Here is a 24,899-nt window from a genome sequence, read left to right as displayed (position 1 = left end):
ACCAAAAAAAAAACCAGAAAAACAAACTAGGCAGTTATAGGATTATAAAATACGATGTCATTTTAGCAATCCAATTTTGCGAGAAGATAAAACTCGAGCTCCATGGAGATCTCTCATAACTTATACAGCGATCGCAACCATGTTTTTTATATTCTTTTTCCTCTTTCATAGCCATTTGGCAAGATAACATAATTTTTAAGTCTTTTTTTTGCAGCCTTAAATGAACTTTACATGTCGCATAGGTTATTATAGGTGTCCCTACATAGTGATCATCTTTCTCTCTTTTTTCTTTTTTTTACCACGTGCAGCGATAGTCTCCGATGCCGAACGTATAGTGCTTATTTAATTAAAGGAAACTAAATACATAGCAATTTCTCCGGAAAACAAACCTACTATTATTATTACTGCTATTATGCCTTTTATATTGTCGTTACTTGTTAGTATTATTTGATCTTAAAAATTCTTTTCTTCAATTCTAGAGCCTGCACCCGCGCAGTACGCACGATTGATAAACTAATTAAATCATTTTATTAAAATTTTTTAAATGAAAACTTATATTAAAATGAAAAACATGAGGGGATGAGAGGAAAAGGGGAAAGTGGGACACGTGGCATAAGAATAAGAGAAACATAAAATTATGAGAAATTACAGTTTCATTCCTACATTTGACATGTTACTTTCCTTGTTTTCAATATATAATTAGAGGTATTGAGGACAGTTTAGTAAAATCTCAACTAAAATAACTATCAAGGGACATCAAATATTTTCTTTATATAATAGTGTATATATATATATATATATATATAGACAGACAAAAGTATAGAGGATTCATTTCTTTCTTTCATGATTTTCCATTTTGCAGATGAATGTGGACTTCTAAAATCTTCATGTGGTGTCATGTATTCCTTTCCGAGCCAATTATAGATTTAACAAACTATATTATTGTCAAAGATTTATGGTATTTCTGACAAATTAATATATAACAATCATCTTCGTTATTGTATAAATTGTTCAGTTTCCGTCTCTAAAGAAGTGTTTGACTTATTTTTTTTCTTTTAAGAATAATTATTATTTATAACTACAATAATAGTATATCACTAATAATAGCAATAACAGGCTTAATGATAGTAACAATGATTGTAGTAATAATAGTAGTAATTAGTCTTAGTTATCATTCACATATTATCGATTAAAAAGAAAATGCAATTAATCAAAAAGGAAAAAGAGAAGTGGTTCTCCAGCCGCTTAGGCTGTGAACATCACGCGTGCGAGGTGCGAGTAATAGTGGGGGCCGTCAAGAGCTGCAGATATTAATTTGATGCCACTAATAAACAGCTCGGCGGTGACACGTGGATGAGAGTTTGAGAATCTTTTTGTCCCCTTTGAGTCTTTGACTCCTTTGACCCTGTCTTCCGCTTACGCGGCACGCGTTTACCGCTTCCTCATCCAGGAAAATTCCAAATTCAACACTAACCCATTTCATTTATGTATTGATATAATAATTTACAAGGAAAGAAAAAGATCAAAAATATTAATGACCAAACCGAATGTCAAAATGAAAGGATCACGTAATCAATATTAAGCCAATGTTTAACTAAAAATTAATTACTTACGATAAATTGATGGCACTTTATGGTCTCATCTAATGAAATTGAACCTTTGAAATAGTTCATTTTTTGCGGTGGTTATGTTATTAGATTGTTAATCAATTCTTCAGCTTAATTGTATATCCATATATATGTATATAACTTAGTTTATCTACATATTAAATGTCAAGTTTGTTCTTTTTTGGTCTTTATTGAATTTAATTTAGTCACTTAAAGGTGAGAGACAGATCATCGTCATAGTCACTCAGTACACGAATTAAATTTATTAATTCATTGTTATTTTTGGGCTCGTACGCAGAAAGTGGGATATTACTAATCTAAACTCGTGGGCGGCTTCCTGTTCGACAGAAATCCAATTAAAGATGGAATCTGATACTTCCCAAAGTACTGATGAATGGTATTAATCTAATACCTCAACATATTCTGACGGAAAAATTACACAGTAAATCCTATAAATTTATTATTCAGACAATTTTGGTCTTATAAATTTCATATCTGCCGGACTAGTCCTATATGTTAGGCCCCGTTAGGCAGATTAGTCCTTTTCGTGAAAGGGTGTAAATGCCATGCCAACGCGGACACGGCGGCGTTAGTTCTTTTCTGATTGTCATCCTGAAGAATTGCGTGGCAGAAATTAATTGTGAGGTTGCCATTTTGCTTGACAAAAGTTTAAAAAAAAAAAGTAATAAATGTGGGTTTTTAATTAAATTAAGACGAAAAAAAAAAAGCTCCAAATATGCCGAGTTCTCCATCGAAGAACATCATCAGAAATCATCATTTCCAGAATCTCCAAATCCAAAACACCAATGAGAGCTCCTAATTCCCTAAATGCCCGAATCGGAGTGGAGCACCATGAGCCCTAAATCGCCAAATCAAAGTGCAACAGCAGGGACCCGAAATCCCCAAATTCCAACAATACCCTAAAATCCAACGATTTCATGAAAAGAGTCGGCACCATTGCTCCCGATGCTCTGCCCGTGCTCTCTGCCACCTCCGATCACCCAGTTCCTTACGCACAAGCTGTCAGCTCCCAAGTCTCCCATCGTGGGGTAGTAGATGGTGTCCAGACCCAGATAAAGGATACCAAGAATGTTCGCATCATATCATATTTTAGCTAAAGAGACCGCAACTTACACGGAAGTTAGATCTTATTAATGCCGCATATCGGATAATCGTAGAGATTAATTATCTATTTGTTTACATGTTGAGAAACAATTTTCATCCATCCAGAGTTGATAGCCTTGATAGTGACTGATGGGCACAAAAGCTTAAGTGGCAAAAGGAACAGAAGTAAACAAAAGGGATGAAAGCTTTCTTAAGCCGTTCTTCCCGGGTTATGGTAGGGTGCGTGACTTATCTTAAGCTGAATTTATCTGTTCACACTAGAGCTTAGGCTTTATACTGTTTCCGAAATCGGGGCAATGCCGAAAGGCTGGTTTTCGTGTCCTCCAAGAAATCAAGAGGTTTTTTAACGGCCTTAAGGGCTAACTCCTTGAATAGGTTACTACTTACTGGTGATGTTTTATGTAAGCCCCTCGTCGTATCAAGTCAGCCGGGCCAGTCCTCATCGATGTCAATTAGATAAAAGAAAAGTGTGTATAGAGGACCCATCTGCGTATGCAAGTATGTAACCTTCTAACTTTTTTCTTCTTTTTCTTTTCTTTTTTGCATGGAAAAAAAAAAAGATGAAATTTGTAGACAAATATGGAAAGTCCCCGTTTATCTTGATTAATAAAAGCCATAGCCGACAGAGAAATTAAAGTAGCCCCTCGATATGAGAATGGGAAATTCATCCCATATGGATCATCCCAGCTGTAAATACGTGTGAATTGAACATCATGAAAGGAGGCATTTTAAATTGCAAGGAGAGATTGTGTTCTCATTTCTCGTCCCCACGTGACCATAAAAGTTATAGTGGCCTAAAGTACAGACACATGCTCAGTCATTGTGATGCTGTTATTCACTGTTGGGTGAATCCTAGTTGTACATGCATTCATCTCTGTACACACGTAAGACGATTTCAAAATGAATTTCACGTTCCGATGTTAAATAGACATAGTAATTCGTTCTTACGAAGAGAAAGAGAAGATTAATACATGCATGTAGTTGTAAATTTAGAAAGTTTATTTTACTGATCAGATCTTATCATATGAAGTAAATACACAGGTTAAAAAGATCCATAAATAAATATCAAGAGAGGATATATGCTTGCATGTACCACCAACAATCCCGATATGGTCGCTGCGGGAATTTTATCCGTTCGAGCAATCATTATTAATTATATATTGACAAAACTATAATTTTTTGTTATCTTATTAAAGGCCCCATTGTGCAACAAGGTCCTCTTCTATCTTGTGGTTTTGTTAAGGAAAACTATGTAAAAATTAGGATGAGGAAAGGATCAGGTTGCATAGAAGTTATATTAATTGTAATACCCAAAAACAGAAAAAGAATATATTAATAAAGATAGAATTGGCATTTTTTTCCCCTCCAAAATGGAAACTCCAATTGACCTTCCAAAACCAAATGCCACATGTAAATTACCATATGTTTCTAAGTATTATATATGCGTGTTTGTTTGTATATGCAGGTGGTTGGAACATGGTCAAACAATAGCGTCTTGATTCGTAGACCAAAATTGGACACCGAAGATATGTAGAACATTCTCTTGACCGGCCACCCTCGCTGAGGACTCTTCATGAAGTTGACACTTGATAGGATAATGTACGGAACTGCCAGCTAATATTGGTATTAATATATACATATATATCCACCCCCACGTGAGTTGAAAATATTCAATATGTAAATTAAGAATCATGTCAGTCCACGCATACGTGATCAATCCTCCTCAACTGCAACATGTCGACTTAATATCTCGGTCCTAAAGATGCAAAGCACCATACTGGATGAATGAATTCCATGCTTGTAGTGAGCAGTCAATGCCTCAATTTAACCGTAACAACATCAATATATAAAAATGTATGTAAAAAAAAACCACATAAAAATATATAGTGCAGTAAAATATGTTCTCGTATGATAATTTAAAAGTTTCGGGCTGACTCTCATGACGGAATTACCCATATCCCCTTATGAAATTTTCTAAACCGAAAAATATATAGTACATCTAAGTGAATAGATCATAGATGGACAATTAAAATTAACTTGGGCCTAGCCCTAAAGGCAAGTAGGTCCACAGGTTCCAGATCATAGAACCAGCCCAGTTTTCTTTGGGCCTAATATGCCAATTTGAGAAGGTTCGTCTCGAGAGAGAGCCATGCACTTGGGGCCCAGAAGCCCGATAAAGTCGCTCGATTCCAATTCCATGAGATATTCAGCATGTAAAGTTCGGTCGAGATGATCATTTTATTATGTTGCTAGTAGTATGTCTGGACTGGAGCCATGTTCACCATGATAATGATTATATCTGATGATCTACGGAAGTGGAGATCAGAGATAAGGATCTAACTTGTACTTGATAATAGCACAAAACGAACCTCGGACAGATCATGCTGCAGTTTTTTTTTTTGTCGGAGTAAACATATAACATGCGATTATTATTATTTTTTGTCCTATATGCGCTGACTTTGCCAGTTGCCACCCAACAGACAGCCATTTGCGCAAAACTCATGTAGTTTTCTAACAGCAAAAAAATTAAAAACCATGTTGTGTTTGAACTTGAAGTAATGGTCGAGTCAAATAATACAGGCCAAGTGGTGGGAAACCAATACGTTGAAGTATAGGCCCGATATTAATTTAAATGTAGATTAATTAGTGGAACTAGTGAATTCATATAGACTAATTTATTGGTTCATGAGCATTTAACCAGTTTCCACCCTTTTTTTTTTCCACTTAAAACTGCTTTTCATACGTGTGATTCGAGAGCTCTCATAAAACATGCTCGTATGTATCTCGACATAGAACATGCCCGTATATATCTCAACCCTAACTAGTTATCGCTTCAAAAACAGATAACTGCATGTCAACTCCTTACAATCTACACGAGATCGCGGTACCCGTATTTGATAAAATGTTGACGAAAATAAAAAATTGAAAGGAAAAAAAGAAATTTACTCTATCTATATAAATAATGAACCTTAAGAATTGGACTCGGGCATATGAGTACAATCATACAAAGAGGTTGGGGGAGATCTGCATACGGTCATGGAGGACAAGTGCACATGCGACTGCATGTGGACTCTCACATGCCCTTATTGAACTCCCGGGACAGTTGCCGATTGCTTCAATCCCACGCCATCCAAATCAATAACCCCAAATGGGAAAATAAATAAATATATAACCCGATAGTGAATTTCTTAGCAAAGTATTAAATTATATTCATCCCAGAAACCATACGAAAAAATTACTTCATATTAGCGGCCATATGCACGGTCTGTGTATCCAAATTAACATATTTTGTGAATTTATAAGGTATTCACGTGAACCGTGAAAATTAGTCCAAATACAGATCGGAACTTATTGTTATCAAAACATATAAATAATAAATAAAATACACATATATGTATCTTTGCCTTCAAGTTTTTAGAGGTGATTCTTAAATATATTTTTTTAAGAGAATACATACATACACACACATACATATACTATGTATGTATGCGCGCGCGCTACGAACATAACTTAACGTGGAGGTGGGGTTGGCCCTCCGTTCGAAGATCTCGTGCCCCTGTCCCTCTAACCGTAACCCTTATGGTGCGTGGACCCCACACACAGACATGCGTAAATTTTGGGCCGGCCGAACTGAGAATGAATTAATGAATGAACGTTGGCTTTCACGTGTTACATTATATTCTAATTAAGTCTCAATCGGAGGAGAAATTGACACTCAAGTTAAATAAATATTGAGCAACCGAAGACTTACGTTAGTGAGAAAAATTAATGTCATCGATCGAATCAAGTGTGTAGACTGAGAAAACGAGCATACGGGGCAAAGATACGATAATATTCATGCTGGCATGAAATAGTGCATCTCCATATAAGCCCCGATTCTCTAACTTAATATATATGGAAAGGCGATCAGATATATCGAATTAGAGATGGAAAATCTGAACTATCGGAGGGCATTGGTAACGTGTCATTATATCGAAATGTATTTGCGTCCATTGCAGTACACCTAAGAAGAAAAGTAGATCTCCTAAGCAGATTCTAAATTACAACTAAGGGGCCCAAATTATCAAGAAAGTTGGCTAATTTCCAATTGAGTTTTGCCCGTTTTCGGGAACTTTCCAGTTGTACTACCGCCACCCGCCGTGGGGACAAACGCGGCCTTTCATAAAGCCGCTTTCTTAAAATCTTTAACCGCTGTTTGGGTTCAAATCATTTGACCGTTCATATTATACTTAAGCCTTGTCCCCATAATTCCCTTTGTTATTCCAAATTTACTGAAATCGATGATGGATAATAATCATATTTCAGAAGCTGTGAGATTGGGAAATTAGTAATTTTTGCGCAATTTTTAGAATAAAAAATGGAGGGAAGAAAAAAACAAACAAACAAACAAACAGACGACGAACAGGTTGCCGCCCACTTCGGTCGCTTCGTCGATTCATAGAGGCGGGCTGGTTTGACTTTTTTGAGGCAAAAGCCTTTGGTCTCCCCGCTCCGCCGTGAATCAAACATTCCCCTGCTACATGAATCTAAAGACAGTCGAATTACCAAAGTAGCCCCAAGTCTTCAAAGAATTCCTAGTAAGTCGGTTTTGGTTTTTCAGTTTCAGCTTCTTATTTTTTTCTTCTAAAATCAAAAGGTTTGGCATTCTATTTTCGTCAAAGCGTGCGTAAAAGATCGAATAGGTTGTGTATTGTATATTCTAGTTTGTTTTTCTTACTTTTTATATTTATGAAACTATCATGTGAATATATTAATATGATTTTCTTTTTACGGACGGAAACAAACTCAATTGCTCACTCGAAGTCGATAATTGAATGGCTTTGGCATATGTAGTCTTGCACATCCACTATTATAGAATAACTATCCTTCCACTATTGCATGTAAACATCCGCATAAAATTCTATTCTAATTAATCTCCAATAATCTCTAATTAATCCCAAGTGTTTATATCTTAATAAGTGAAGCTTCCGACTCTTTATAGTTTATACCATCTGAGCCAAAAAAAAAGAAAAGAAAAAAAGAAAATCTTTATACTAGCTCGAAAGGCGTCTCATGATTTTTACGCAAATTCAAAATTGTTTGTTTTAAAAAAATTGATCCGACTTTTAAAACCATTTAAAAATATATATATATATATATATTACTATTATTATTATTATTACTACTATTGTTATTACTATTATTACTACTACTACTATTATTATTATTATTATTTCCCATTTCTAGTCGTGATCTTCATCACCTGAGAACCAGAAATCTATGTATATTGCGATGTGGGGTTGCTGAGAGAACCAGAAATCTATATATATTGCGATGTGGGGTTGTTGAGAAATTCTCTTCTCTGCCTTGTGCATTTCTTCTTACCAGTCTCTTCGAGATATGATCGTCATATGATCAGGGTGGTACTTCATTATTTTATTTATGATTTTTATCACACATTAATTAATTCATATATTATTATTATTATTTTATGCGGAATGGAAGATAACGAAAAACTTATATACATAGGTGTCGTCCCAAGAGAGTTGCCCTTTGGTCATTCCAATTATTTAATCACACGCACCACGACATTACACGAAATATCCGATCAACATATTATTGAATGATGAAATTTGCTAATACGTACATATAGACTGAAATCCCAATAATGCAGTTCTTGGTCGGACTCTTTTAGATCAAGATTTTGAGGTACATATATATCACTCCGTATTGTTGCTCCAGATAGTCATGTTAAAATCTCAAATTACACCGAAAACATAATTATACTCACTATTTGCGTACTAAGAATATGTTATTTCTTAATAACAATTCTTATTTCTCTATTCTAGTATGGTTTTCTCGTACTCGTCATAAGATTCTCATTCTTACAAGAAAAAAAAAAGTTCATAAAACCTATGTCGAGCATAAAAACTCAATTATGATTCTCAATGCTATTGATGATATTAATATGCATACGAGAGATGAACTCATCATCTAGCCAGGGCTGATGATTGTGACAAGCATTAAATCGAAAGTATATAAAATTATGCTTAATTGAAATCCTAATGCTCCAAGTGACATGAAATAATTCTCGAGCAGTCGTTTTCATTTTGATGTCATGTCAGCCCATGGGGATGGGATGGATTTGGTCTCACCTCCAATTTCTTGGTTTGTTTACAATGTTGTCTCTTTATTTCCTTTCAGATTAGGTGCGTTAGGTTGATAGTTGCTTACTATACCCAACATACCCCTCTCCCCCTTGATTTCTTTTTTTGAAGTAATTTACTGAGGGTAATTTAGTGTTCAGAATATAGAATATGCCAAAATTTATCATGATATATATATATATATTATAATAATTTAACGCGAATGTACAAATTTTGGAGTCAATGTTACTGTCATAGTCATGGCACGAGTCACATTGCAAAAAATAATTAAGTCTAATTATCCCCAAAAAAGTGAAAATAATGCAGCAAATGAAAGAAAGAGGTTGGAATCTAATAATGGAGACTTGTTAAAGTTATGGGAAGTATATCCCTCATCGAGTTTGATATTTGATCTAATCAAATTCTCCCAAATCATGCTCATCAAACTCCCCATTTATGGTTGCTGCACATTAGAACTACCAAAATGCATACTAATTACTAAACCTAATATATGTCCAATTTAATGAAAGTCTTACCTAATGGAAGTTAATTTGACGGTAATCTTGGGACCACACCATTCCCATGTGTCATGTCATGTCAATGCCCTCTTAAATGTTCTTTCATTTGTGCGTCATTTATGGGAAATCCAATAGGATCTTCCGTAGAAGCTATAATATAACTTCGAAGTAGTGATTCTGAAGCCAAGGATATATGCAGCAAAATTTCTCGAACATGGAGATGAAAACTAAAATGTCTCTTGATTCAATATTTCTAAATTGAAAACGAGTGTCACTGTACTGAATTCACTTTTTAAAAATTTAACTTATTTGTGGTGAAGTAAAGAAAAATGTTCAAGTTGGTCCCATAACTATAATTACTCCCTGAAAATAATCTTTGACCCATTGAATTGCTCTATTTGCGCCCATAGATGTTGGGACCTCCGTGCCTTGGCCCCATGTAAAATAACACACTTAACACAATGGCACCACAGTCCCCATAAATAAATTGATAAAGTAAAGCCACAGCCAGTAGCCATTATGATTTATGAAGGAAAGGGACCCCAACTACAAATTCGAAAAATCCCAAAACCACAAACATAAAAATAATTTTTTTAAAAAAATTGGGTGGAACTGTAACATAACACAAAGTACAGGGAAATATGTCTAATTAATGAAATCTCGAGGATACAAAAGAGACCCGCTCCGGATTTGGGTTGGGCAGACCAAAAGGGGGATACAAATGTCATTTCAGGAAAAGCGGATGTCAGTTTGGGAATCGCATCCCGGGGACAGCGGGTTTTACTTTCAATTGCGGCAGACGACGACTCCCTTCACGCCACTCTGAAAATGCGAGAAAGCAAAAACAAAAGAAACATATATAAAGCGGCTATCTCTATTGGGGCCCGAACAACAATTCCTTTACATTTACGTTAAGAGATTTAACTTTTCTTAACACAATAAAATAAATAAATAAATCACCAAAAAAAAGGATAAAAAAGCAAAGTTTTTGTAGAAAAAGACATTACTAAATTACAATGTCAAATTGAGAAAATGAGGAATTATAAGTGAAAGATCCAGTTCATCTATTTCGTATTTGACCGTCGAATCTTATAGTAATTTACGCGACAGCGCAATTATACTTGTGATATTTGCACATGTCATACTCATATTAGATTCTGCGGAGAAGCCATCGACTCGAGTGATTTAAGATGTGCAATTAATAATGTTCTTCTTTTTAGTAATGCAATTATTAATGTCAAATGGGACTAGGAGATATGATTAAGGATACATCCTTTGTATTGTAGTCCTTGCTTTATATAAGAAAATGGGAATACATGTAATATTTGGGAGCTTGTATTGTATTATATCTAATACTTGTTTGGATGCCTTTCTCGTTTGCTTTGCCATCTGCCAAAATTGCCGTGCTTGCGTTTTGCAGTGCCAAACGCCAAAATGCAGATCATATCCAGTCCAGTCTAGCCCGATACTCTTCTCCTCCCTTCTTCTTCTTCTTCCTCCTCGATTGATTCCTCTCTCTCTCTCTCTACGCTGTGTCTGAGCTTTTTCTGTCTCGCTTCACTCCGTCAAACGCCATGTAACGGACTTGGGATGGGGAGTTCAACCATGCTTGCGCTTACAGGTAAAAACTCAGGAGTTACTTTTAAGTTTCCAGTTCCTTCCTTCCTTCCTTCCATCAATGGCGCTCCGCTCCCGAATTTCTTCCTTACACGTCCTCGCCCTCTCCTTCACTGCACGCTTCTGCTCCCCAACTCCTCCGCAAGCCAGCTCTCGCTGTCTCCACCGCGTTAAATTTCACCTTCTCGTGCGCGAATCTGCGAGGCACGCGCATTTGCGACCTGTCGTTTGGCTTCTGCGGAAACCGACGAGCGCAGGTGGAAACGGAGAGGTATTTTGGTTTGGCAGCTAGCAGATCGAGCAGCTCCGTCGATGAGCTGAGCCGAAACCGCGTGGAGAGATTTTTCAGTTCCACTTTTAGTCGTCTTCAAAATCTGCTTCCGTTTTCCCGAGTTTGCTGTTCTTCGTGTTTTTTACTGCGGCTGATCCTGAGTGAGCGTAGGATGACGGCTGTTGTGATGTAAGATGAATTACTGTTCCTGCGAAATCATCCCAATCACGTTCACATCCCCATCCAGACTTGTCAATTTCAATGAGTTTCGAAGGAGACTTTTCTTCGCGGATGAGCGATGATGTTTGCATTTGCGTCGTTAATGAATTCTATAACCCGAAGCCGCTATTGACTTCTTTGTTTTGGTACTGCTGAAAAATTCAAAAGAAACTTCCTGCATTTGACCTCTGATTTAATCAACTTGATGACTCGTGACTACGGAATTGGAATGCCGTTGTTGACCCAGTTTTGCTGAGAGATTGCTTTCGTGGGTTTTGCAGTCAATTGCTATAGACTGGAGAGCTGAGTGATGAGTATTGAGATAATCTAGACGAAGGAGATGAAAGACGAATCGTCGGGGCTGATCATCGGGCTTTCCGTTGGAGTTGTGATCGGGGTGCTCTTAGCTATCGTGGCACTTCTTTGCTTTAGGTACCAGAGGAAGCGGTCTCAGATAGGAAACAGCAGTTCGAGGAGGGCGGCCGCTATCCCCATCCGTGCAAATGGTGCTGATTCGTGTACTATACTATCGGACTCCACAATTGGGCCAGAATCACCTGTAAAATCTGGCCGGAATGGCATGTCGATGTGGTTGGATGGATTTAGGAGGAGCAACGTGGTCTCTGTCTCTGGAATACCGGAGTACTCCTACAGGTAGGTGTTCCTTAACCTTTTTCCTGAGCCGTGGAATTGCTTCTTATGGTGCTAGTAGAAAGACTGCTGTCTTGTGTTGTGTTGCTGTTCTCGAGAGAAGGCTGATTGGACAGCCTTGTGTCCTGAGAAGTTTGTGCTCATCCTTTTTCGTCCCCAAATTGATCATCTTGTTAGTCTTTGAGAATCATAGTTCCTGTGAGCATGTAACAACAAGAAGATAGAGGGGAAGTTATACCGAAAATGGAGAACAGAACTTGAAGTTTCATTTTAAAGATAACATAGATGGCACCCTTTGCAGTAAAGATGGATTTAAAATTATCATTTTTAATTATGAGTTATTACGATGAATGACAGATTAAAGTAAGTAGATTGCTTGATCCCTAGTATGCATTGTGTCACCCAATAATATTGGCATGATGTAGGTGTTATGGTTGGTGGTCCATTACTTGTCTCTGTATCTTCCGTGTCATATACAAAAGACTAATTGGAGGAACTGTTCACTTGCTCTTTGTGATCTAACTATTTTCATTTTACCATCTTCTGCATTGCTTGGAGTATTCTCTCATGTGTTTTGGTCCTGAGTTCGTTTAGTCATTTTTTGTTTTGCAGAACAAACTTTCTAAAAGCATAAGCCATGCTTCCTTTTTTTCTTCGGGTTGGTAAACTTGTCTATATGATTCTAATTCAGGGATCTGCAGAAAGCAACCTGCAATTTTACAACAGTTATAGGACAAGGAGCATTTGGTCCTGTATATAAAGCTCAGATGTCAACGGGGGAGATAGTTGCTGTTAAAGTGCTTGCAACTGATTCTAAGCAAGGGGAGAAAGAATTTCAGACAGAGGTAGGATACAACTGTAGTTTGGTATAACCTTACCTAAAAAAAAATGGTCCTTCACACTCTATTGAGAACTCGGTCTAGAAGGCAGCGTGATAAGTGAACACCGTACTACTAGATTGTATAGTGGATCAATTAGCCAACCACAATAGCTACATGGTTTCTATATTTTATGGCTAGAATGCTTTTTCTGCTTCCAGAGTTACGAAGGCCTTGGTTGCATATTGGACACCTGTTTTTTGAAATATCTATAGTCCTCTCCTAAAATCCTATGTCGGTTAGAGATTGTCTTGAACCTGCAACAATTAACTTTCAGCAAATTGCCTCTAATCCTAATTCAGGATATTGGGAATTATTTTCATATAAGTACACACAGTTATTTGTTGATTACCTAGATAAGCTCAGTCCACCTAAGAGATCAAATGAAGACGCTGCATCTTTTGAAATAGTTTTTGCATTTTATCAATTCTATTTTAAGCTAATGCTGGGAATTCATGAATTTTTTTTTCCTTTTTCTTTTTTCCTTTTTTGGGGTTATTATTGGTAATATCAGTATAAATTCGATCACCAGATACTTCTTCTGTCTTCTTTCCCTTTTGTTTTCCTCTTATACCCGTTGCTTCTCTTCTCTGTCATCACTTCTTGGTGTAGACATTGATCCATATTTTCTTTCTTTCCAGGTTATGCTATTAGGAAGGTTACATCATAGGAACCTCGTGAATTTGGTTGGATATTGTGCTGAAAAGGGCCAGCACATGCTAATATATGTCTACATGAGCAAAGGAAGCTTAGCTTCTCATTTATATAGTATGTCTGCAATCTGTCCACTCAGTGGACTATATCATTTTATCGGTGATGAATATATTATGTGCAATGTGCGCAGAAGTATGACATTCATCATATCTTACAGGCGAAAACAAGGAACCATTGAACTGGGATTTACGGGTGTATATTGCTTTAGATGTGGCAAGGGGCTTGGAGTATCTTCATGATGGAGTAAGATTTTATGTTATATGCTGGAACCTGCTTTACTTGATACTTACTTTGTGTTCTCTGTCCTCCTTTAATATGTTCTGAGCTGATCCCTTGATGCCCTTTTCTTTTCCTTCTTCTTATTCTTCTTCATTTTAGGCCTTTTCATGTTATCGTAACCATGATGAGTCTTCTGAGTGTCAAACTTTTCTCCTGCAGGCAGTTCCTCCTGTAATACACCGAGATATAAAATCATCCAACATTCTATTGGACAATTCCATGAGAGCAAGGGTGAGTCTTCTTTAAGGGTTCTGGTTTATATTATTAGACTGAAGAAAGTATAAAAGACTAAAGAAGCATTTATTCCATCAAGCTGTTGGATTAGCTCGAATTAGGACACACTGTAATTTTAACATTTTTGTGTCTTGAGCAAACCAGAAACTTATTGTCTCATAATTAGGGGATTATGACGTCTCAATAACTTTCATAATTTACATTATTTGTGGAGTATAATTGTTCTTTCTGGGTCAGGTTGCTGATTTTGGGCTCTCAAGAGAGGAGATGGTTGACAAACATGCAGCTAACGTAAGGGGTACCTTTGGATACCTGGATCCTGAATACGTATCTACAAGGGCTTTTACCAAGAAAAGTGATGTTTACAGTTTCGGGGTTCTACTCTTCGAACTTATAGCTGGCAGAACTCCTCAGCAGGGTCTCTTGGAATATGTCGAACTGGTAACTCTCTCTCTCTCTCTCTCACTCTTTCTCTGTGTGTGTGATAGGATCTGATGAAATTAGAGTAGGATGGAGGGCTGAAAATGGAGTATATCTGAAAAATGTGCCAAACTATGTAATGATGTCTCTGACAATGTAAACAATCTTATCACTCAGTTTGCTCTTATCCCCGTCTGTGACAATAGAATGATGTTCTAATGAACAGGCCGCCATGAACAGTGAGGGCAAAGTCGGGTGGGAGGAGATCGTGGACTCTCGACTCGAAGGGGTATTCGATGTGCAAGAGCTCAATGAGGTGGCAGCTCTTGCATACAAATGCATCAATCGCTTGCCTCGAAGACGGCCTTCTATGAGAGACATTGTCCAAGTCCTGACCCGGATCTTGAAATTGAGACACAGCAGGAAGAAGAACCAGGGCCACCACGAGAAATCGCTATCTGCAGCAACAGCAGAGGAGGTCTCGATCGATGTGGACCAATTAGATGGCAAGGGGACCCCGATCTCTAACCCCCACAGGAGAGAGGAGTCCATGGACAGCACAGCAGACACATTTGACGTTTGAACTTCCAAGTGATAGTATCGCTTTCGCCATTTGTTCATTTATTTTCCTTTTGGTTTCAAGCCCTTTTGGCTCTTTCTTCTTTTTGTGTTTTCGGTTTTGTGTTCTGTGAGGTGTATACAAGTTGATGAAAATGAAGAAGATAGGAAAGGCAGGCGGGTCTGCCGAAACTGCTGAAATATTTTGGCTTTATAGGATCGGTTGTTGCGGGCAACCGGGGAATGTGACATAGTTTGTCCAGCTTTGTTCTTTCCTCTTCATCCCTTAACAAACATCAGATACTGTACATTATCCAGTCAGAACTGTGCAATCCAATTACTTGTCAAATGTACTGCAAATTCTTGTTCTTCGGCGCGCTAACTTCTCAAACATTTTTTAGTTCCTCTGATGCGGGTTTCCCATTACACACGTCGGAAATGAGACAGGGCAACAATATCTATTATTATAAAGAAAATATTATTCAACAACCGAACAAACTGAATGTTTCTAGGACCTTGTTTCCGACAAAGGAAACTAGGTCGTTCGATCAATCGTCATGCGACCGGCAAACACAGCCTCCGGATCACAATCGAAATCGACACGAATGGCGGTGTCTCGATACAGGAACATGACTCGGCTCAAAGCACCCATCCCGGGTTGCGGGACCTGCTCTACGAAAGGTTTTCCGGCTTCGCTGATTGGGCCAGACCCAGTGGAGGCCCAGGACTCGATGCAAGCCCAGGCCCATGCAATAAGCTCTTCTCCAGTTCTCCGTCGTCTTCTTCGTTCCTCTCTGCGTTATCCATATCATCGTATCACCAGAAGGAGAAAGCAGCTTCCCGAAGCGTACAAAAGCTCAAAACTTTGCAGGAAGCGGGAAGAGTTCAGGCGGAAATGGCGGCAGTGGCTGCTCTTCAGAGCTCGCTGACTTCTCTCTCCCTCTCCTCCAACTCATTCTTGGGCCAGCGCCTCTCCCCTCACTTCGTCTCCCCTGTTCCCGTAAGTCGAAACTTTTCTTCTTCTCACGAGTATATCTCTCGGTGAACAGATTTAGTGAATACCCAAATGCATATGCTCGCTCATTTTATAGTTCACAGAGCTAAATTGATGATTGATTAAACTATGATGCCGAATTGTTCTTGTTCGCGTAGTGGTTATGATGAAAGATCTATTTCCATTTGGTTCTGTTGGTGCATTGGGGTGTTTGCTTGATTAGTCCTGGTGAGATTGCGGACGAATTTATGAGTTCAACCCCATCCAGCTCAATCCTGTGAAACCTCTCTTTTGATGGCAGCGGGTCTTACACTGGCACATTTCATCCATTTTCGAGTAATGATGAGCTTGCTGTTCCTCGTCCTTGAGAAGCACATAAGTTTCGAGTCTTGTCTTGCTTCTTTAGAAGGTCTTACCGATGTCTCTCCCTTGGGGAAGTCTGAGAAGGGGTACTGCCACTGCCTTGAATGTAAGAGTGGTGCCAGTGAGTTCTACTTTGTCGGGTTGGCTTGGCACTCTCTGATTCTTTAGTTCTCCGAGCCGCTTGCTTGTGGCTTGGTGCGGAAGTTTAATGTTCCTCTGCTGTTTCTTTTGGTAAAATTGTTCCAAAACCAAAATCGTAGTTTCCCTCGTCCTAGTAAGTTACCTTAGGATTGCTCTTCTAGAGAAGGCAATCCTGTTCTTGCTAGCTGATGTTGTAGTTCACATGCACTGGGCTACCTCCTCCAGTTTTTTATGAACTGTGAAAAGCTTGACTCCCGACTTTGCCTCCTTTCTTTTTCCGATCTTGAAGGTAATCTTTGCTGCATACAAAGATATGTTGCATTTACCTTTTAATTTGACTAGTCTAGAAAAAGTTGGGAATTGCTTCTCAATCTTCAACAGTTTAGCAATATTTCTTAGCACAGTAGTCCTAGCTTCCACACAGTCCCAGTACTTAAACTTTTATCAGATATTGAAGTATTTTCTCAGCTATTATTGAACAATGTCTATACTCATATATGCACGATATGGTCTCGTCCATCCATAACCCAGAAGAGACATAGATATATATACGTGTTCATACAGTGACGTTTTGACTTCTTGAGTACATTTGCAGGTAAATTCGACTGTGAAGCCATGCCTAATTGTAGCAAGGGTTAGTGTTCATATTTCCATTTTCCTTGAGCTACCAGTCTGTAGGTCCTCTGCTTCAATGGATGAGAAAAAGGACTCTCTTAGACTAGTATGCCTAAGTGGGTCAGTAATTCCTTTTTATTTATTCTTGAACAGCTCAAAGGATGGGAGCGAAAGGAATGCAAACCCAACAGCCTTCCAGTAATACACAAGATGCATGTTAAGATCGGGGACACAGTGAAGGTGATAGCTGGCCGTGATAAGGGTAAGATTGGAGAGATCACAAAGATCTTCAAACACAACAGCACCGTGGTCGTCCAAGAAGTGAATTTGAAGACCAAACATGTTAAAAGCCGGGAAGAGGGTGAACCAGGACAAATTATTAAGGTCAGCACAAATCTGATTTCGCCTTTGCCTAACCTCACCTATTCTTTTTTCCCTCCTATTTTGTTTCCAATAAATGATTTTAGCTTATCAGAACATAGCTCCATTGTATTTGCATGCAATCTTATTTCGGACTAGCAAGTTTCTACATGATTTCGTGACACAACAATGTCAAAAAAAAAAAAAAGGGTCAAATTGCAGTGAGAAAACTGTTACACAGATTGAAACGAATACACCCATTTTTGGAATTACCACTTCCAAACTATGTGGGTTAGTATTTGGGATGAGTTAGCTTTCATAAGTTCACTATATGGTAGCATGAATTGCTTGTTGTGGCAATACCAAAATCTGAAATCTGAGGGCATCATTTATAAGGAGGCTCATTGAAGTTGAAGTTATTTTGTAATTGTACCTCTTTTTTTTAATAAGTATTTTTTTATTATACCTCACTGCAGTATTTTTACTATTTAGTTTTTATCTTAACGCTTAGTGTTTGGTGTCTCAGATCGAAGCACCCATCCACAGCTCGAACGTGATGCTGTACTCGAAGGAACAGAATGTCGCTAGCCGCTTGGGCCACAAGGTGCTTGATAATGGGACACGGGTGCGGTATCTAATAAAAACCGGGGAGATCGTTGACAGTACAGAGAATTGGAGGAAATTGAAAGAAAGCAAAGACAAAACAGAAGTTCCAGCAGCAGCAGCAGCTGCCTCATAGATTGAACCATAGTTCCTTCATCTCTTTATGTATATCAATCAATCTTACTTGCTAATTTGCCTCGATCCTTTTTCCCTTCCTCACGTTTGTTCATCTTTGTAGATTTAGCTTCGGTTCTTGTCAGTGAACTGGATGATCAGATCTTAAGCAGAGTTGAACTAAAAATGGCTTCACTTCATCATATATATCTTGAAATTTTCACCAACATGGAATCTACGCATTCGATGAACTTATCTTATGTTTTTTTCATGGGGGTAATTATACTGGTGGTCCAAAAAGTTTTACTAATGTATCAAGTTGGTCCAAAAAGTTTTTTTGCTATTTGATGGTACAAAATGTTTCCAAGTTGTAACATGATCGTGATCTCGCCATTGATATGGATCGACCTTTAAGTTAATTAAAGAAATATTTTGTATCATTATGTTACATCTGTAAAACATTTTGGACCATTAAGTGATAACTTCAAAAGAGTTTAAACTATCATATAACGTTCCACCAATTTCTAAAAATATATTAGAGCCATGTGTCGATCACGTTTCGGCCACGTTAGCTTCACTTGACGGTGTCAATGGTGAGATAACGGTTTGTATTATCATGTTACACTTTTGAAATATTTTGTACCATCAAGTAGGAAAAAAAACTTTTTGGATCAACTTGATATATTAGTGAAACATTTTGGACCACCAGTGTAATTAACCCTTTTATTATGTGTGCTGCATTGTATGTGGGTAATCCGAGAACCGATCAGTGAGTGATTGGGTTTGCATTCCTAAGTTCATTTTTGGTTTAGAAAATCATCAACCGAGGTCGATTAGCGTCCTGACTGGTCTATCACTGTCGACTTGACCCTGATGCGACTTTGATGCATATTCAGGCAATAGTGAGCCTCAAGGTGACCTTGAATGGTCGGCTCAGGCGGGGCCCACTTACGAGAACAATACGAATACTTCGAAGGGTTTGGATTTCACCTCAACTTATCCATGGATTTCATAACACTGAAATTTCACGATTTGAGCGGACTCTTCAATGACCCAACTGAATGTTGTAGTGCCAGAAAAAAGGGAGGATGATGATGAAAGATGAAACACATCCCAATAAATTTGTCCCATGAAAATTCACGAGTTGGCTCTAATTTGGGCGGGCAGACAAAGCACAAGACTAAATAAAAGCCGAGACAACGTCTTCGGTGGTCGGGCATGGCCTTATTCTTCGAGCTCATCTCGTGAACTTTGACGTTTTCCTACATATATATTTTTGAGAAAAGTACAAAAAAATCACTTGTAATTTGAAATCGAAACAAATTGCATTGTGCTTTTGTCAGAGACAATTAGCTCCCTTAATGTACTCCATTAGTCAAAATGGATTACGACGTTAGTTTTTTTCTCATTTTTGGTCCTCAATCTTTAGCCTTTTAATAATTTCGATTCTAAATATTTTTTATTTTATCATTTTTATCCTTAACTTTCTATTTTTTTTCATTTTAATCCTAAAAAGAAAATCAAAAGGGAAGGAGGGGGACCCCGACCCCTCCACCGAGGTGGCGAGAGTCCTTCATGTGTACTGGTGACCTCAATGGAGGGGTCGGGGTCAGAGTTCCCGATTCATTCGCTAGCTGGGACTGCCAATCGGCAACCCTAACCCCTTCATCGAGGTCGCCGGCGACCTCCGTGGATACCGACGGGCTCTGTGGAGGGGCTGGGGTCGTCGATTAGCAGTCCTAGCTCACGAATCAATCGAAAACTCCGATTGGGATCCCTCGGTCAATTCGGGGGCTGGGGTCACCAATCGGTAACCCAAACCCCTTCTCTAAGGTCGACGGTACCCACAAATGACGCCAGGACCTCAGTGGAGGAGTCGGGGTCGCCGATTGGCGGCCCCGACCCCCATTCCCTTTCAATTTTCTTTCTAAGACTAAAACGAAAAAATGAAAAGTTGATGATAGAAATGATAAAACAAAAAAGATTTAAAATCAAAATGATTAAAAGATTAAAAATTGAGAATTAAAAAAGAAAAAAAAAACTAACATCGTAATCTTTTATATCCAACATAGTACACCACAGGGAGGTTAGTTGTCCATAGTAAAAGCACATAATGCAATTTATTCCGACCTCAAATTACAATAAAGAATTTTTATACTTTTTCCCCTAGGCGAATTACGCCTCCGGTCATCTCGTGCATGCTTGCTTTCTTCACTTTCCCGGCCACTATAATTACAGGGATGATTATATTTATGATAAATCGAACGACACTCATTAAGCTTTTATCATCCTAATTCTAATCGCATATTGACACGTATAAGAGTATCACATCACGTGATAAACTTTTAGTGATAGTAATCTATCCATAATTCTCCATCATAAACGTGAGATACCGAAAATTGTAACCTGCAAATCCCCATATTTAATGGTAGCCATTATTGGCCTGCAAATTTGCGCGCCTGATGTGCATTTACCATACCACTCCCACCTCCTTATAGAAGTTTCTACAATTATGACATGTATACATACATACACATATATATATATATATCATATATACAAGCTCATATAAATTATTTATAGTTTATATTCTTTCTTAATGCATAAACCATGATTTTACGAGAAAATTTTACCCGATCCTACCTCAACTGATGTGATAAGAAAAAATCAATAAAAATTCTTTAATAAATAATAATTATGACAATTATTTGAATAATTAGTACCAAATCCCAAATTTCATGCATTTTATTGATGCTTTCACGTTACGTGGTGAGATAGGATCATCTAATAACTTCTTTAATTTTAGGGAGTGATAATAAGTACAGTAATAATAATGCAGTGCATAATAAACTATACATTTCACAAAGTACCTTTACGTATATATATATATATATATGTAAAGTGAATTATTCTTTCATTTTATGAGTAATAAATATTGTGTGTGTGGAGAGGTTCCTGCAGCACATTACTGCTTCTTTTGATGAAGAGATAATCTGCAGAGTTTCCCTGGCTTTTCATAGTTGCGATCTCTTGCAGCATATTAATGGAGGACGACTCGTCTATGATGTCGGTTACTTACTGCGTGACGGGAGCGAGTGGGTTTATTGGATCCTGGCTCGTGAAGTCTTTGCTCCATGGAGGCCACAAGGTTCATGCCACAGTTCGTGATCCAGGTCGGTTTCTTGCTCGTTAGTCTGTGTAGTTAATAATGTTTTTCGTTGAGTTTTGATACATCGTTGTTTATTTGAAAGATTCAATTCTTTCAATAGCTTAAATCTTGTTCGAGGCTGGCTTCTTGTGCACTTAATTCATACGACCTACTCTATGATCTCACGGTTGACCGATATTGATCGACGTTGATCTTGGTGCCATGTAAAACCGAAACTATATATAGGCAAGAATCATCCTCAATTGACATTGCACGCCTTTTAGTACGTGTCTATTCCCTCCAATTTCTGGATGGAGGTCCTGGTAGATGAGGTGAGTCGTTCGCATCACCTGAGTTTACATACGTCAAACCATATATTCGATCCTATGACCGATCTTAACTGCGCTCACAGCATGCACTGATTACAGAATTCTGTTGGAGTCCATGAACTGCTCTAATATTTCAGTTTTGCCTATTTAAATTGAAAGAATTGCCCTTAAACATATCATTAAACAGAAAAGAGGTGTTAAGAGTTGTCACGGATTAAGAGATTAAATTGATCAATGGAGAAGCTTCAGGAATGTAGACTGATGGGCCTGTTAGGACCTCCATTGGCCACATGGGGCTAATGTTTGTATAGTTTCGTTGGGCCTCAGAAGCCCCATTGAAGTGATTTTGATTTTTCTTTTTTAATAACGAGGGATATTGAATTTCGCCCGAAAAGAAAAAAATTATATACATTATACGCCGCGAATTTTCACTTTTACGTGCAAGACATCCTGGATAGCGAGTAAAGACTTTTTTTCTTTTGTGACAAGGTCAGCTAAATCTTTGCACCTGCAATCACTCGGGAAGTCCCATGGAGACCGGTTGAGGATATTCCAAGCAGACCTGCTCGAGGAAGGGAGCTTCGATGAGGCGGTGGAGGGCTGCGACGGGGTCTTTCATGTGGCAGCCTTGATGCACTTCAATGTTCCCGAGGATGGGGAGGACTCTGTCGAATCAAACATCCTAGAACCTGCAGTCCGAGGAACCCTGAACCTCCTTCGGGGTTGCTTGAGGTCCAAGAAATCAGTGAGGAGGGTGGTGTTCACTTCCTCCATTAGCACCGTTACAGCCAAAGATAGTGAAGGGAAATGGAGAGCTTTGGTCGATGAGAATTGCCAGACTCCCATTCAACATGTCTGGGAGAACAAAGCCAGTGGATGGGTAATTACTTCACCATTCGAATTTGGTTTTCTTTCTCGATCACATCAGTCTCGTGCAGATGCTGGTTTATCTCTTTACTGCTCTGATCTCTTCTGTTTGGATGATTCACGGCATTCTGCCTTTTTGGCTATTGCAAGGTTTATGTCCTGTCTAAGATTCTATCTGAGGAAGCAGCCTTCAAATTTGCACGAGCAAATGGGATCAACATGGTATCTGTTATTGCACCAACAGTTGCGGGTCCATTCCTCACTTCAACTGTTCCTTCGAGCATCCAAGTCCTCTTGTCACCAATAACAGGCATATTACTTGACCACTTATCATCTCCACATACATGATTGACGGCGGACATGTGTTATGAAAAAGCACGGGAATTCTGTACTATCAAAGCTGTAACCGAGTCGATTCAAATAATTTTGATTATCATTATCATCTCATCATCTGCTGGTTTGCAGGTGACATTGAATATTTCAAGATATTGTCTGCTGTGAAATCGAGGATGGGGTCTATAGCATTGGCACACACTGAAGACATCTGCAGGTCCCACATATTCCTGATGGAGCAACCTAACGCCCATGGAAGATATCTATGCTGTGCACAGAGTTGCACTTTGTCTGAGTTGGTCGAGATTCTAGCTAAAGTGTATCCCTTGACAAGGTACGAATTCCTTTACGTGAAATCCCGACCGATTTATAGGTTGGTTCATGGCAAGATGCTGATTTGCTTTTCTAAATATATTGAGCTATGGACCAATAAATGATGTTACAAAAATGTAGCTCGTAATAAGTCCTCTCGCTGACATGAAAACCGGGGTATCCATAGCCGAGTTATCCATCTTTACTGCTCGGGACAGGATGTTGGGCAAAGTTTCCGGGATTTATGACTTGTGTACTTTTAACAGATTGGGAGTGGAGAAGGAAGAGAACGGTTCGGTGCCATGTGAGATCTCTTCAAATAAATTGAAGGACCTGGGCTTCAAGTACAAGTTTGGAGCCGATGACATTGTAAATGAAACCGTATCTTCCTGTCTTGACTGTGGATTTCTTCCTCCTCTGCAGAGAAATGATGATTGGAAACTCTGCCTTCGAGAATAATAGAACATCTTGTAGTTGAAGCCCGATCTCGCCCTTAGACTCATTAGTTGTCCCGATCCAAGTTCGGTATCATGGTCTTGCCGCATTCCGTTGCATCCCCGGGAGAAAGGCCGACGGGGCAAGGGCTGTGTTACGTTAAAGTTGTTGGTGGGAGATTGTCGCAGTTGGAAATTTAATGTTACAGATTATCAGACTGGGCAATAGATTTAGAGAATCTTTTGCACGAATGACTTTCCTATCCGACACCCTCTTGCCTTTACTTCTCAATACTTCTCAGGAACGTTTAACGTCCTCTCATTAAACATTCTGCAACATGGCCTCTACAGAAATGACGTATGATAAATTCGGAACCTCGGAGAACCGATATCGTTGGGTTCAGTCTGGTCTAGTTTACGACTTCACGGCCCCATTTCGTTATTTAAACAAAATTTGAGCCACGGCCATGTCCCGCTATGTTATCGGCAATTGCATGCATTCTCGTGGAATGCTTCGGAACTGGTCTCGTGCGCTCTCTTTTATCCAGCCAGGTCACATCCTTGGCCATTAGACAATTCCTAGAGCTCAATGAAGCAGTAAATATACAGTCAGACTGGCTCAGCTACCCTGAGGACGAGGAGGAGGGATGAGGAGCTCAGATACTGTTCGAAACCTCCATTAATGGCGATCATGCAAACTTGCAGGAGGTTAAGTAGGAACATTTATGAGGAACATGTGCCCTTTGATTTTGCTATATATGGGGCTTCCCCATTGCTTGTCTTGATCATATGTCCATCTACGATACCTGTTTTCAGCTAAATACTCACTCCCAATGAAAATGAATAAACCCCATACAAAAACTTGTCGACAAACAGTTAAAGTGGTTTCAGAGTTAAAGTAACTTTGATTTTGATCGTGGAAAATGACAAATGAGATAGTATTATAAATTTGACTTGGGAAACATGTATTTTGTTGTATAGTGAGTAGAGTTAAAATCAAAATAATGATTTTAAAATCAAACTCTGAAACCAAACGGGCTATAATTTCTGAGAAAACTGTTCAAACATGA

The 24,899-nt window shown here is 38.5% G+C and overlaps 3 protein-coding genes across 4 annotated transcripts; all 3 read left to right on the top strand.

The window, feature by feature from the left end:
* Window positions 1–10,712: 10,712 nt before the first annotated feature.
* Window positions 10,713–15,584, top strand: LOC116192576 (calcium/calmodulin-regulated receptor-like kinase 1). Of its 2 annotated transcripts, none has more exons than XM_031521158.1 (8): window positions 10,713–10,996; window positions 11,764–12,136; window positions 12,825–12,978; window positions 13,653–13,779; window positions 13,883–13,968; window positions 14,164–14,235; window positions 14,476–14,679; window positions 14,885–15,584. In XM_031521158.1, exons 2-8 carry the CDS (start codon window positions 11,823–11,825, stop codon window positions 15,239–15,241), a joined length of 1,314 nt encoding a protein of 437 aa, XP_031377018.1. In that variant the 5' UTR covers window positions 10,713–10,996; window positions 11,764–11,822; the 3' UTR covers window positions 15,242–15,584. The 2 variants fall into 2 exon arrangements, with proteins under 2 accessions (XP_031377018.1, XP_031377019.1); XM_031521159.1 differs by lacking the exon at window positions 10,713–10,996 and adding an exon at window positions 11,052–11,452.
* Window positions 15,585–16,015: 431 nt separating this feature from the next.
* Window positions 16,016–18,633, top strand: LOC116199621 (50S ribosomal protein L24, chloroplastic). The gene is made up of 4 exons (XM_031530062.1): window positions 16,016–16,216; window positions 17,310–17,348; window positions 17,483–17,713; window positions 18,216–18,633. Exons 1-4 carry the CDS (start codon window positions 16,112–16,114, stop codon window positions 18,426–18,428), a joined length of 588 nt encoding a protein of 195 aa, XP_031385922.1. The 5' UTR covers window positions 16,016–16,111; the 3' UTR covers window positions 18,429–18,633.
* A 2,710-nt stretch (window positions 18,634–21,343) lies between these two features.
* On the top strand, window positions 21,344–24,057 carry LOC116199607 (putative anthocyanidin reductase). Its single transcript, XM_031530037.1, has 5 exons — window positions 21,344–21,579; window positions 22,378–22,763; window positions 22,901–23,060; window positions 23,216–23,417; window positions 23,662–24,057. Exons 1-5 carry the CDS (start codon window positions 21,450–21,452, stop codon window positions 23,852–23,854), a joined length of 1,071 nt encoding a protein of 356 aa, XP_031385897.1. The 5' UTR covers window positions 21,344–21,449; the 3' UTR covers window positions 23,855–24,057.
* The last annotated feature ends 842 nt before the right edge of the window (window positions 24,058–24,899 follow it).

This window comes from Punica granatum, chromosome 1, assembly GCF_007655135.1.
Source record: "Punica granatum isolate Tunisia-2019 chromosome 1, ASM765513v2, whole genome shotgun sequence".
NCBI lineage: Eukaryota > Viridiplantae > Streptophyta > Magnoliopsida > Myrtales > Lythraceae > Punica > Punica granatum.
This window is presented reverse-complemented; position numbering and strand designations above follow the sequence as displayed.